The sequence below is a fragment of the Ranitomeya imitator genome, chromosome 2 (genome assembly GCF_032444005.1).
Source record: "Ranitomeya imitator isolate aRanImi1 chromosome 2, aRanImi1.pri, whole genome shotgun sequence".
In the NCBI taxonomy this organism is placed as follows: Eukaryota; Metazoa; Chordata; class Amphibia; order Anura; family Dendrobatidae; genus Ranitomeya; species Ranitomeya imitator.
In genome coordinates this window covers 45,256,494-45,271,389 of record NC_091283.1, presented here as the reverse complement: position 1 = coordinate 45,271,389, position 14,896 = coordinate 45,256,494, and the positions used below count along the sequence as shown (strand labels likewise).

The following is a 14,896-nucleotide window of genomic DNA, read 5'->3' as shown; positions in this document are numbered from 1 at the left end:
GTCATTATTACTATTATTAATATTGTCATTATTATTACTATTATTACTACTGTTATTATTGCTAATATTATTGTTGTTGTAATTAATTTGTATTACTATTATTGTTATTTTTATTATAAATATTATCATGATTACTATTGTTAGCATTATTACTATGATTTTTGCTACTTTTATTTGTATCATTATTATTATTATTACTATTATTATGACGCCGTATTGAAATTTCGGTAAAGCAGATTTCTGGGACATCAATATTTGCTCCTAGATTGAATGGCTCCTATGAGGCTCTGACTGGTGGATGGATTAATGAAGCCTTCGTGGATTTCACCGGTGGAGTGGACGAGAGTGTGGACCTCAAGGCGGCTCCTCCAACCTTGTTCGAGATCATCCAGAAAGCCATAGAGAAGAGGTCACTGATGGGAGCCTCAATCAATGTGAGAGTAGAGACTTTGTGGAAGGGATATCACTGGGATTGGAATTAAGAAACCTACATGAAAAACCGCATACTCTTGAGTTTGCAAAACAGGACATGGTAGATCTACTCACTCTGCTACTTAAAGGGAATCTGTCACCCCTGGGACGCTTATAAGCTATTACTATGGGCATACAGGTGATAGAATTGTTAAAATATTCCTACCTGTATGCCTCATAGCTGCGGTCTTGTTGCTGTTTTATGTTAATTGGTTCTTCCAGTCTCTTGGGCATGCGGTACTTGGAAGTAAACTCTGCCTCCGGTATTAATTTGCGTAGCACCCCCCTCCCATGCACGTCACAGTAGTATGTGATGTGCAGTTGTGGCGCCGGAGTCCTGCGCCCTCGTACGATTATGTGTACCTTTTCCGCCCTGTTATGGGGCTTCATTATTCTTCTACGCAGGCGAGTCACTGCTACTGGCCGGCGCCACAGTTGCACGTCACATGGCACTACGACGTTCATAGGAGAGAGGGGTGGTACGCAAATTAAAACCGGAGGCAGAGTTTATGTCGAGGCACAGCATGCCCCGGAGCATGGAAGAACTAATTAACATAAAGTATTAAAAGTCTGATTCTCAGCAACAAGACCGCAACTATGAGTGGAGACATGGTGAACATCCTCCCACCCAACTCTTAAACTGTCCACAAAAACCTAGCCCTTAATATGGCCGATTATCTCCTCTCAGCACATAGTCTCAGTGATATGAACCACACTAACATCCTCAGTGACACATATCTCCTCTCCAGTATTTTACCAGTGACCTTCTCACAGGGATGTAATGGGTAACATTTCTCATTGTGGAGCGTGACAAGCCAGGCCTGGCATGTCAGAGTGAGGAGACTTATAAGCCATGCAATGCTACTCTGGGAAATTAAATATGCAAATTGCCTCTTCCAAGAGGAAAATTACAAACTCTAGTGCCACCTATTAGATGTAGCAATCCTTAAAGTCAATATCAACACTTTAACAAGCATTACCAGGAGTGTAAGGGTACCGTCACACTATACGATTTACCTAGGATCACGACCAGCGATACGACCTGGCCGTGATCGTAGGTAAATCGTAGTGTGGTCGCTGGAGAGCTGTCACACAGACAGCTCTCCAGCGACCAACGATGCCGAAGTCCCCGGTAACCAGGGTAAACATCGGGTTACTAAGCGCAGGACCGCGCTTAGTAACCCGATGTTTACCCTGGTTACCAGCGTAAAAAAAACCAAACAGCACATACTTACATTCCGGTGTCTGTCCCTTGCCGTCTGCTTCCCGCACTCAGTGACTGCCGGCCATAAAGTGAAAGCACAGCACAGCGGTGACGTCACCGCTGTGCTCTGCTTTCACTTTACGGCCGGCAGTCAGTGAGTGCGGGAAGCAGACGGCAAGGGACCTGACGGACACCGGAATGTAAGTATGTACATTTACGCTGGTAACCAGGGTAAACATCGGGTTCCTAAGCGCGGCCCTGCGCTTAGGAACCCGATGTTTACCCTGGTTACAAGCGAACGCATCGCTAGATCGCATCGCTAGATCGGTGTCACACACACCGATCCAGCGATGACAGCGGGAGATCCAGCGACGAAAGAAAGTTCCATACGATCTGCTACGACGTACGATTCTCAGCAGGATCCCTGATCGCTGCTGCGTGTCAGACACAGCGATATCGTAACGATATCGCTGGAACGTCACGAATTGTACCGTCGTAGCGATCGAAATGGCACTGTGTGACGGTACCCTAAGTCCTCTTCCTCTGTGAAGAGGTAATTTTCATACAAAATGGGGTATAAAGTTGAATACTAGGACATTTTTAGGGCCGGCATATAGAACATGGCACTCCTGTACTGAGTAATGGTGCACATGTTGGGTCCTACTCCTTTTGAAAGCATATAAGATAATTTGGCACTCATGAAAGTTGCAAAGAAACATTTCTTTATTAGTAGGCAATCCATAGTGACACATAGACGTTTCCATCATAAATTCTGACCTTCTGTTATATGGATTGTATAGGATGTGAAATAAAGGTATTGCTCCGAGTGTGAGGATTCTAATGTATATCACCTTGGATTGCACACTAATAAACAAATTCTACTTTGCAACCTTCATGCGTGCCAAGTTTTCTTAGGACATGAATAATGGGAGACCTGCCATAGGATAGGTAATAACTGTAAAATTACTGGGACCCCCTCTAATCTCTAGAATGGGGTCCCAAGCCCCTGCTGTTCCATTCAATGTCTGAGAGTACGGCACCCGGATGTTGTCATCAATCCATAGACATTGCATGGAACCAACATGAAGTGTGTGTGATCCCCGCTCCACCCAAACTGTCCTGAAACAGGGTCTCGATATCCCAATCTAGCAAGTGGTAGTAGTCCGAAGCAATATTACATTCGTCATCTATTCTGTGGTCTCGTAGTATAATAGCAGAGCTGCGCTCCCTCTGTACAGATAAACTGGAAATGTGGTTCACATATGATGACTCTTATTACGCAGAATTACTTCTGTTTAGATTCTGAACCAGTCAGAAAGTGAAATGAGAACCCCAGAAGGATTGGTGAAAGGTCATGCCTACTCCATCATTGGTGTCTCCGAGGTAAGGACATGTGTATATACTGTATACATACACTGTATGGAGAAGGGTGTTGGGCTGCATGTCTTATTCATTGAATTTAGCTTTCTTCTTAAGTCACATTGCCCCCGGTGTATAACATCTGGCCCCTCACCCCCGGTGTATAACATCCGGCCCGTCATCCCCGGTGTATAATATTTGGCCCCTCACCCCCGATGTATAACATCCAGCCCCTCATCCCCGCTTTATAACATTCGGCCCCTCACCCCTGGTGTATAACATCTGGCCCTCACCCCTAGTGTATAACATTCAGCTCCTCGCCCCCAGTGTATAACATCTGTCCCTCACTCATGGTGTATAAAGGTACCGTCACACTAAACGATATCGCTAGCGATCCGTGACGTTGCAGCGTCCTGGCTAGCGATATCGTTCAGTTTGACACACAGCAGCGATCAGAATCCTGCTGTGATGTCGTTGGTCGCTGCAGAAAGTCCAGCACTTTATTTGGTCGCTGGACTCCCTGCAGACATCGCTGAATCGGCGTGTGTGACACCGATTCAGCGATGTGTTCGCTGGTAACCAGGGTAAACATCGGGTTACTAACCGCAGGGCCGTTGGAGAGCTGTCACACAGACAGCTCTCCAGCGACCAACGATGCCGGTAACCAGGGTAAACATCGGGTTACTAAGCGCAGGGCCGGAAAGCAGAGCTGGGCTTACACAGGGCAGAGAAGCAGAGCGCCGAGGGACAGACAGCGGAAGGTAAGTATGAAGTGTTCGGTTTTTTTTTACTTTTACGCTGGTAACCAGGGTAAACATCGGGTTACTAAGCGTGGCCCTGGTTTACCGGCATCGTTGGTCGCTGGAGAGCGGTCTGTGTGACAGCTCTCCAGCGACCAAACAGCGACGCTGCAGTGATCCGGATCGTTGTCGGTATCGCTGCAGCGTCGCTCAGTGTGACGGTACCTTAACATTCAGCTCCCCACCTCTGATGTGTAACATTCAGCTCCTCGCCCTCTAGTGTATAACATCTGGCCCCTTGCCCCAATGTATAACATCCGGCCCCACTTCTCCAGTGTATGACATACAGCACCCTGCCCCTTGTGTATAACATCCGGCCCCAGTGTATAACATCAGGTCCCCTACCCCGATGTATAATATTTGGCCCCCTACCGACTGGTGTGTAACATCAGGCCCTCTCCTCCCGATGTATAATATCAGACCCCTCGCCCCCAGTGTATACCATCTGACCCCTGCACAGTCCTGTAATGGGAGATACCAGGGTAACATGTACGTTCGTGACATTTCTTTGCTCCAATATCTTCCTCCATCACTTGTGAGTGATATTATTGAGTCGAGAAAGGAACCATAGCAAGTCAGCCATGAAGTGAAGACCCTGTAACATTACGGGGGGCCGAGTGCTGAGGAGCAGAGGGCACAAAAGTCACCAAGGCTCTGCTGACTCCATAATTGCAGATTCAAGACCTCCTCTGGTATTAACATCAGCACAAACACTGCACCCCCACTGGGAGCCTCATGGCCGAGCAGCTGCATGCAGCCTTACATCACCAAGCACAATGCTGAGCGTCAGATGGAGTGATGTAAAGCCGCCACCACTGGATTCTGGAGGACACGAGTTCTGTGCAGTGATAGATTACACTTCTCTATCCAGCGTCTGATGGAGGAGTCTGGGTTTGACGAATGTTAGGAGAACGTTGCCCCCTGACTATATGGTGCTCGCTGTACAGTTTGGTGGAGGGTGGATAATACAATCGGCTTGTTATCACGGGTTGATCTCAGCCCTGTAAGATTTCCCTTACTGGAATTAATACTTTAACACAGCACATTTTGGAAACTTGTAGCTTCCAGCTTTGTGGGAAACGTTTTGGGAAGACCATTTCTTGTTCTCCATGACTGCGCTCAGTGAACAATAACAATGCCTTTAAAGACAAGTGTAATAGGATGCAGGTACTGAGTGTGTCACCACGGAACAGACAGACGAACAGTTGAGGGGTTTATTAAAAGGAATCAGGTTCTCCTCGCAGGGAGGAAGAAGTGAAATATAACTAACAATATAACAGTGCAAAAATATGGGAGTCAACCAGTGTAACAGTAGAAAACGGAATTTCTTGGTGCCTAGACACAGCAGCTCTTGTCGTACCTCTGTTGTCCATGGGCTGAGAACGCTGTAGGAACTCGCTGCCTGGGGTTTCAAGAGTTAATGTGATAGTCTTTAACTTTTACAGCACAGCCTATCCCGGGAAAACGATGATCAGTCTATTAATAAGTCTCTCAACAGGAATCAAGGGCTCTGCACTGATACCAAGGGTACCAGGGGTCACAGTCTCTGCACGGGCCACGGTCTCCGCACAGGTGTCAAGGCACCCCTCTCCAGTCACAGCAGAGCCTGCTTTCATGTACTCACAAGATGCAGTCTTCCTGTATTTGTCCTCTGACCGGGAGCTCTCTCTCTTTCCCGGAGTGCAGCTGCGTCCTGCTCTGACCGCTGCTCATGCCGCTCTGACCGCTGCTCTGCCTTGCACGTGCCTTTCCCGCTCTCTGCCTGGCTTCCTTCCTGTCCCAGTCTCTAAGTCTGCCCCCTGGGGAACCTGTAGCACAGCTCAATGGTTCCAGGCACGGAGCCGAGAAGGTAACCGACCCCAGACTCTTCTTGTGCTTCACCTCCTTACATTCCCCCCCTCTTTCTGCTCGCCATTCCACGGGCAAGATTTTCAGGAGTTCCTGTTGGCAATCTTCCAGTCCTTGCACAATCTGCTGCCAGATGAACTCGTCCTGATTGTAGTGAAAGGGGGGTACATTGAACGTTCAGAGCATCTCAAATTAGCAGGGGCGGTGGTGTCAACTGCTGTGGGAGGAGTCGAGGTTTCCTCTGATACGTTGGTAGTTTCAGGCACCAGCCCTGTTTCTGGGTTCCCTGGGAGAGATTGGGAGTCTTCCTCATCTTCCACATCTACATTGATCTCTGGCGCAGCCGGTAGGGGCGCTGGAGCCAATTGGACTGATTCAGGATCTCGAGAGAAACATGGATGCAACATATTCCTGTGCAGTGTGCTGGTGGGAGTCCCCTCTTCCGCTTCAGGCTGGACCTCATAAACGGGACCCCCGTTGCCGAGCCACCGCTTCACTCGGTACGGCCTTTTCTCCCACCGGTACTCTAGTTTGTTGTGTGGGCGCTTTTCCCTCACTGAGACTCGGTCTCCAGGCCGCAGGGCTGTCCCCATTTGAGGAGCTACCTGAGGATGCTCCAATTCTTGCAGCTGGTTCTGCACTAGACGTTGAATTGTCCGCAGCCGATGACGATGTTCTTGAACCCAGGAGTACACCTCCGTCCGTGGGTAGTCATCCTCGGGTGCCAGCCCCTTCCCAGGTCGGCCAAAGAACAAAGAGTAGGGGGTGAATCCGATGATGCTGTGTTTCCGATTGTTATACGCCCACACCAATTCAGGGACGGACTCAGTCCACTTCGCCTTCTGGTCCTCTTCCAGTGTCCTCAGCATTTGAATCAGAGTGCGGTTAAATCTTTCACAAGCCCCATTCCCCTGTGGATGGTAAGGGGTGGTCCGGGACTTATCGATTTTGTACAGCTGGTGCAGCTCCTCCATCACTCTTCTGAGGAAGCAGGCCCCTTGATCAGAATGAATGCGCTTGGCACACCCGTACACCTGTATGAAGTGTTTGCAAATTGCGTGAGCAGCAGACTCGGCAGTCTGGTCCCACGTGGGCATCACTACAGCAAATTTAGTAAAGTGGTCTATCATCACTAAACAATGCTCATAGCCTTGGTGTGCTGGTCTGTTATGTTTGCTAATGACAGGTGTTATGAAGGCAATCCAGAAACACAGTGTGCTTAGCGATCAGAGCGCATACAGTGATCTGACAAATACCCAAAAATACAAGAACGAGCTCTGAGACATGGAAACTCTGTAGACTGCACACCTGATCCTATCCTAAACACAACTAAAAGCGGCTGTGGATTGCGCCTAACAACTACCTAGGCAACTCGGCACAGCCTAAGAAACTAGCTAGCCTGAAGATAGAAAAATAGGCCTGACTTGCCCCAGAGAAATTCCCCAAAGGAAAAGGCAGCCCCCCACATATAATGACTGTGAGTAAGATGAAAAGACAAAACGTAGGGATGAAATAGATTCAGCAAAGTGGGGCCCGATATTCTAGGACAGAGCGAGGACAGTAAAGCGAACTTTGCAGTCTACAAAAAACCCTAAAGCAAAACCACGCAAAGGGGGCAAAAAAAACCCACCGTGCCGAACTAACGGCACGGCGGTACACCCTTTGCGTCTCAGAGCTTCCAGCAAAACAAAAGACAAGCTGGACAGAAAAAAAGCAACAAAAAAGCAAAAAGCACTTAGCTATACAGAGCAGCAGGTCACAGGAACAATCAGGAGAAGCTCAGATCCAACACTGAAACATAGACAAGGAGCAAGGATAGCAGCATCAGGCGGAGTTAAGTAATGAAGCAGTTAACGAGCTCACCAGAACACCTGAGGGAGGAAGCTCAGAAGCTGCAGTACCACTTGTGACCACAGGAGTGAATTCAGCCACAGAATTCACAACACTGGTCCAATTGTCAAGTAATCTATTGCCAGTAGGTCCATGGGGCCAGAAGACCTCACCGTCTCTGTGGGAGCTCGTTCTGGTGGTTTGACCAGCTCACAACTTCTGCATTGCTGACATACTTTCTCCACAATGTTCCTTAAGTAGGGATGATAAAATAGGTGCTGTAACCACTGGAAAGTTTTTTCTGGCCCAAAATGTGCTCCTTTCTCATGTGCTTCCTTAGCCACCTGACCTATCAAGGACGAGGGAATCACCGTCTGCCATACAATACTGAGTTCTGTTTGCAGGAATACCTTCCGGTACAGGATACCATCCCGCAGCTGGAGCCTCTCCCACTGGCGTAGCATCTTCAGTACTTCAGGTGACATGGACCTCCTCTCGTGCCGATTGGGCATTTGTTCAGACACGACCCACCTTCTCAACTGAGATAGCTCCGGATCCTCCTGCTGCACTCGGACCCACTCATCGCCGGGCTGCTCCAGCAAATTCATACAGGCCTCTTCCTGTTCAGTTTCCCGCGTCGCTGCCACCGTCCTGGCAGTCTCTCCAAAACCTGGAACCTCCACATCTTCCAGTTCTTCATCCTGGCTGGGTGCTGGTTTGCGATAGTTTACTCGGGAGAGGGCATCCGCATGAACATTCTCAGCTCCTCTTTTATACGAAATTCTGTATCGGAACGTTGCCATTCGGGCTACCCAACGTTGTTCTAGGGCCCCCTAACTTGGCTTTCTCGAGATGGGCCAACGGATTGTTATTGGTGCGTACATGAACTTCTGAGCCAGCCAGATATTCCGCAAATTTCTCAGTCATTGCCCACACCAGCGCCAACTACTCCAGATTAAACGAACTGTAGTTTTCTGGATTCTTTTCCAAGTCATGCAAAGACCGACTGGTGTAAGCGATTACGCGCTCTTTCCCGTCCTGCATCTGTGATAGTACAGCCCCAAGCCCCTGCAGGCTCCCATCAGTATGCAAGATAAATGACTGCGCGAAGTCGGCATAAGCCTGCACGGGGGCCTCCATGAAAGTCTTCTTCAAAGCCAAGAATGCCTCTTCCTGACGCTTCCCCCACTGTATGTTCCTGTTTTTGGCGCAAGAGGGCACTCCCCTCAACAACTCCTGGAGTGGATTGGCAAGGCGGGTAAAGTCTTTTACAAAGTGTCTGAAGTATCCTGTGAGTCCCAGGAACGCACGCACATCTTTCACAGTTTTTGGAGTTGGCCACTCTTGTACCGCAGTGATCTTCTCCTGGGAAGGCCTCACCCCCTCAGCAGAGACAACGTGTCCCAAGTATTCAATCTCGGTACGGAAGAGGTGACATTTCTGGGGTTTCACTTTCAAGCCGTACTTCTGTAGCCGACTCAGAACTTGCTCTAGTCTCTGCAGATGCTCCTCAAAGGTGGGGGCAAAGACGATGATATCATCCAAGTAAATCAAAGTGGCTTCAAAGTTCAGGTCTCCCAGACATCTCTCCATGAGTTGCTGAAATGTTCCTGGGGTGTTTGCTAGGCTGAAGGGCATCCGTTCGAACTCATACAGTCTCATCGGAAGGATGAAAGCCGTCTTGGCTCGGTCTTGCTCAGACATGGGCACCTGCCAGTAGCCGCTGGCCAAGTCTAATCAGTAATGTGGAGAAATATCTGGCATTCCCTAGTGCCGTCAGGGACTCCTCTATCCTGGGCAGTGGGTGCGAGTCCCGCACTGTGCAAGCGTTGAGCCGGCGATAGTCCACACAGATCCGCAAGGACCCGTCTTTCTTTCTCACCAAGACTATAGGCGCAGCCCACGGGCTCTGACTCTCACGTATAACTCCCTTCTTCAGCATGTGTGACAGCATTCCCTTCACCTCCTGGTACATCTGTGGGGGTATTTGGCGGTGCCGTTCCCGGATTGGTGCCGCATCCCCGGTGGGTATCTCGTGGGTGATGGCTGTGGTACATCCAAAGTCATCTTCATCTTTGGCGAACACCTCCTGATATTTCCCCAATAAGGCTTCCACCTGAGGTACTTGCTGCAGAGTATGTTCTGAGAGCTCCACCTTCAGGCGTTCCAGTATCTGGCGCCCTTCTTGCAGTAATCTGGGGTCCGGAGCTGCCTCCGCTTTGACGGTCACCAGCCATGGATCTTCTGGCCTTACGGTCAGCTGTACCGCCTCAGTTGGGACCAACTCGTCTGGGAGGCCCAGGACTTGGGCGACTTCGCTTCTGGGGGGCAAAGTTACAGCTGTCTGCCCCAAATTTATGCAGTGCACAAGGACAGTTCCATCCTGCACGGTAGCCAGGGACCGCGCGACCAATATTCCTGACGGCAGCTGGTCGACTCTGCTGGGCTCAATTTGGACATCGACCCCTTTCAGCGGGACACCAGTTCATATAGGCAGGGGAAGTACCGTCTGCACAGGGGGAAACACTCGATTGACTGAGGCGGAAGCGATGACTTTGCCGAGTTCCTTTCCGTCGCTGTATGCTTCTCGGACCTGGCGGTCCGTATCAGTTGTTGAAAGACCATTCTCTAGGGGGTTTGGTCGCTCCATTGTTGCAGGAACTGTTCCGGGGACTCGTTGAAAACCAGGCTTCCGAGGTCTTTTAACACATTCATGCCCAGGGTCACGATATGGTCTTTAGCTACCTCTCCATCCACCAGTACCACTCCTCTTCTCCCGAGGTCTTTTCCGCAGACCTCTATGTTCATCCATACCACCCCTGCGACCGGGATGGGCAAGTGATTGGCCACCATAAGTTTGATCACAGGGCCCCATTCGAGCCGTAGTGCCTCTGTGAAGTGATGGCGTAAATATCTCTCAGGCATGGTGGTCACTTGTGAGCCGGTGTCTATCAGGCACTACACTGCTATTCCATTGATTTCTGCCCAGACCAGAGGGCACGTGGAAACAAAGCTGGGGGGACTTTTACTACTCCTCCTCTGTTCTTCACGCTCCGAGCGGTGCCCCTCAAGCTCAGAGCCACCTAGTTTAAAGGAGGGCGTGGGGATGGTCGGCTCCGCCAGGGACACCATCGGGCAATGTGGCCGGGTTCTCAACAGGTGTAGCATGTAAGAGGGCTTCTCCTCCTGGTAGTTTCACCCTCTCCTCGGGGGGCAGCTTCTCTGTCTTGCACCAGAGGGCCGGGCCCTTCTGCCAGAGTTCTTCTAGAGGCCGCCATTTCTTCATGGAGCTGTCTAATCTCCATCCTCAGGTCCTCCACCCACTGGGGGATATTGTCTGCGGTGGTGGTTACCTCCCCGCTCCGCACCCTTCCCACCAGCCCCGTCACTCCCTGTTCTTGTTCTCGCGCATGCGCCTCACTGCCAACCTCAGAGAAAGTCTGGCTTTACTCGCATGCACTCTCGCAGTGCCTGTTTCATCATTGCGTCACGCAGTCCCGTCACCAGCTGATCCCTGAACACCACATCAACCGACCCAACCCCTACACCGTCCTTTCGTCTGATAGCAGTGTGAAGTCCTTGTAGGGCGTTCATGAATTGGGTCACGGTCTCCCCCTCTTGTTGTACCTGGTGAAACAGTCACATGCAAAGTTCCCCTACATCAGTGGGGTCCCCATGCGTTTCCTCAAGTATGCGCAGCACTTTGTCCAGGATATCTCTCTCCCGGGGAGACCTATGCATGACAGAATCCTGTGCCTCTCCCTCCAGGGCCATCAGTGCAATTTCCGCCTCGAGGGCTGGTGTCATGGGATGCATCCGCATCATTCCCCGGATACGCTCCGGCCAACTCCACAGCATTACATTGTTCCCAGTGAACCTTGGCAAATTATTCAACATGGCTCCCAGGGAAATTCTAGACCTGGGAACTTCCCCAGCTGCTTGGTCTGCTGTTATGACCTGGTGGTCAGGACAATAATGGACCTGGTGGTTAAGAGCACACGGAATGACCTGATAGTTACTGATAATATAGGACGAGCTCTGGGACGTGGGAACTCTGCTGACCGCAATCCCTAATCCTATCAACCACACTAGAAATAGCCGTGGATTGCTCCTAACGCTCCCTATGCAACTCGGCACAGCCTAAGGAACTAGCTAGCCCTAAAGATAGAAAAATAAAGCCTACCTTGCCTCAGAGAAATTCCCCAAAGGAAAAGGCAGCCCCCCACATATAATGACTGTGAGTAAAGATGAAAATACAAACACAGAGATGAAATAGATTAAGCAAAGTGAAGCCCGACTTACTGAACAGACTGAGGATAGGAAAGGTAGCTTTGCGGTCAGCACAAAAACCTACAAAAAGACCACGCAGAGGGCGCAAAAAGACCCTCCGCACCGACTCACGGTGCGGAGGCGCTCCCTCTGCGTCCCAGAGCTTCCAGCAAGCAAGACAACAATCAAAATAGCAAGCTGGACAGAAAAATAGCAAACCAGAGAAAAACAAGCAGTCACTTAGCTTCTGCTGGGAAGACAGGTCACAAGAACGATCCAGGAGTGAACTAGACCAATACTGTAACATTGACAGGTGGCATGGAGCAAAGATCTAAGTGGAGTTAAATAGAGCAGCCAGCTAACGAATTAACCTCGTCACCTGTGGAAGGAAACTCAGAAACACCCACAGCCACCAGAGAAAGTCCATGGACAGAACCAGCCGAAGTACCATTTATGACCACAGGAGGGAGCCCGTCAACAGAATTCACAACAGTCTGCCCTTTCTGCGCTACCGTGTGACATCCTGCCAACTACGCCAAATGTAATAGGATGCAGGTACTGAGTGTGTCACCACGGACAGACCAACAGTTGAGGGGTTTATTAACAAGAATCAGGTTCTCCTCGCAGGGAGGAAGAAGTGGAATATACTGTAACTAACAATATAACAGTGCAAAAATATGGGAGTCAACCAGTGTAACAGTAGAAAACGGAATTTCTTGGGAAAAAAACACTTATCAGTCTGATGAGGACTTGCTTGAAGGGTCGTCTTCTCCAACGTAGGCGCCGAGATACAGCGGCACTTGTCGTTCCTCTGTTGTCCGTGGGCTGAGTAGTCTCTAGGAACCCGCTGCCTGGGGTTTCGAGAGTTAATGTGATATACATCGGCTCTGAGTCTTTAACTTTTACAGCACAGCCTATCCCGGGAAAACGATGGTCAGTCTATTGTTAAGTCTCTCAACAGGAATCAAGGGCTCTGCACTGATACCGTGGGTACCAGGGGCCACAGTCTCTGCACTGGTGTCATGGTGCCCCTCTCCAGTCACAGCAGAGTCTGCTTTCATGTACTCACGAGATGCAGTCTTTTTGGGCGATCTCCCTGTATTTGTCCTCTGACCGGGAGCTTTCCCTCTTTCCCGGAGTGCAGCTGAGTCCTGCTCTGACCGCTGCTCACACCGCTCTGACCGCTGCTCACGCTGCTCTGACCTTTGCGCGCGTGCCTTTCCCGCTCTCTGCCCGGCTTCCTTCCCGTCCCGGTTTCTAAGTCTGCCCCCTGGGGAACCTGTAGCACAGCTCAATGGTTCCAGGCACGGAGCCGAGAAGGTAACCGCCCCCGGACTCTTCTTGTACTTCACCTCCTTACACAAGGAGGGGTGAGTTTAGTGGAAGAGCCTAACAGGCGCCCAGAGTCCAAACGTCAACGCCATCCAACACCTTTGGGATGAACTAGAACGGAGATTGTGAGCCCGGCCTCTCCCCAACATCAGGGTCAGCCCCACCATTGCTCAGCACCATATTGTCATACTTGCACTTTAAAACATGCAGCTCGTAGCCTCCAGACATGTTTCGCTTAACCAGCATCATCAGGGGATTCAGGCTATATATGTTGTCACATATGTTCTTCTGGATGAAGGGGCAAAAATTCCCACAGACTCCTCCAGAATCTTGTAGAAAACCTCCCCAGAAGAGCCAGAGATGTTATATCTGCAGTGGGGCTGACTCCATATTAATGACTATGGATGTAGAATGGGAGGTCAATGTGTAATGTGGAGGGGGCACATACTTTTCTCCATATAGTATATACTGTACATAAAAGGTCACATTCTTCATGACATTACAATCTCTGTTCCAGGTAGAATATCACGGGCGCAGAATCCCATTACTGAGATTGCGGAATCCTTGGGGACAAGTGGAGTGGAATGGACGTTGGAGTGATAAGTGAGTGAACATGACAATTCACATCGATGAAGCAGTTTTATTGATTTTTTTTTTCTCCATTTCTGACCATCTGGGAGATTTTTTTTTGTTTCCTATATATATATGTGTCAGAGAAGATTATTTCTATAACCATGGCTTTCCAGTTTACAGAGAATTAATAGACCGGACACAGCCTCGTAGCTGTGAGCAGGATTAGGTCTATCTTCATTCTCTAGGTGTAATTAATGCTTTATTCACTGTCAGTCAGCAGAGATCTTGAAAATGGAGGCTGAACTGAAGCTCCATTTGAAGGATCATATGAGAGAATTGACTTATGGTTTTATGGGAACTGTTCCTGGTCACATTGATCCAGCAATATGGGTCAGATGGATGGGGCCACTGTGGACCTTAGGGGTCTTTTTTTAATGTATTTATTTTTTTACTTAAATGCATGTAATTGGGGCTCCAAGTAATTTGTGCAATTAGGTATCATTACAAATTTTGCACCATTTGCCTTCTATAACTTTAGTTTTGCACTTTCTATTGGTGGCTGCAGAATCAGTCAACTGAGAATCTATCAGTCAGCCCACTATGGGGTCTGATGGCGTTTTATAACTTTTTTTTTAATCTGTCTTTTTCTGAGCTCCTCTCGGCTGATTTATGACCACCGACTACATCAAAGTTGAATTGGCCGAGAAGCAAAAGAGCCTGTAAAAAGCAAGCGGTGCAAGACTTTTAATAAAACCTAATTGCAAAAATTATTTTTAGCCCTAAATACAGCCAATAAATAAATTAATGTATCAGAATATTTCTGCCTCCAGCTCCTCCACTTGGTCACTAGTGGACAATGCAACCAGACAGAAGCTTCAGCTTAAGGGAGAAGATGGTGAATTCTGGTAGGACATTGACCTCTGAGACTGTACGCGGAGCAATATATTGGCGCCATGTTGTCCGTTGACTCCTATGTTTTCCTATAGGATGCAGATGGATGACTTTCTACGCTGTTTCGATACTTTGGACATCTGCAATCTGACCCCAGACTTGGCTTGCAGCGACTATCCCCATCCGTGGAACTCCAACTCTTTTGAGGGGAAATGGGTGAGAGGGCACAATGCCGGAGGCTGCCGAAATTACAAAGGTGACGCATCTTGTTTTAGGGCATGCTGGGAGTTGTAGTTTTGCCATAAGTTGGAGATCACTA

General features: G+C 49.2%; 1 protein-coding gene across 2 annotated transcripts in view; it reads left to right on the top strand.

Annotated features, from left to right (window-relative positions):
- The window catches only part of LOC138661724 (calpain-1 catalytic subunit-like), a 44,907-nt gene that overhangs the window by 16,842 nt on the left and 13,169 nt on the right, over window positions 1-14,896 (top strand). For both annotated transcript variants that reach the window (XM_069746609.1, XM_069746608.1), the window contains exons 5-9: window positions 266-434; window positions 2,975-3,058; window positions 13,631-13,716; window positions 14,517-14,591; window positions 14,673-14,833. In XM_069746609.1, coding sequence (XP_069602710.1) covers window positions 266-434; window positions 2,975-3,058; window positions 13,631-13,716; window positions 14,517-14,591; window positions 14,673-14,833 — 575 coding nt within the window. The remainder of the gene's footprint in view (window positions 1-265; window positions 435-2,974; window positions 3,059-13,630; window positions 13,717-14,516; window positions 14,592-14,672; window positions 14,834-14,896) is intronic.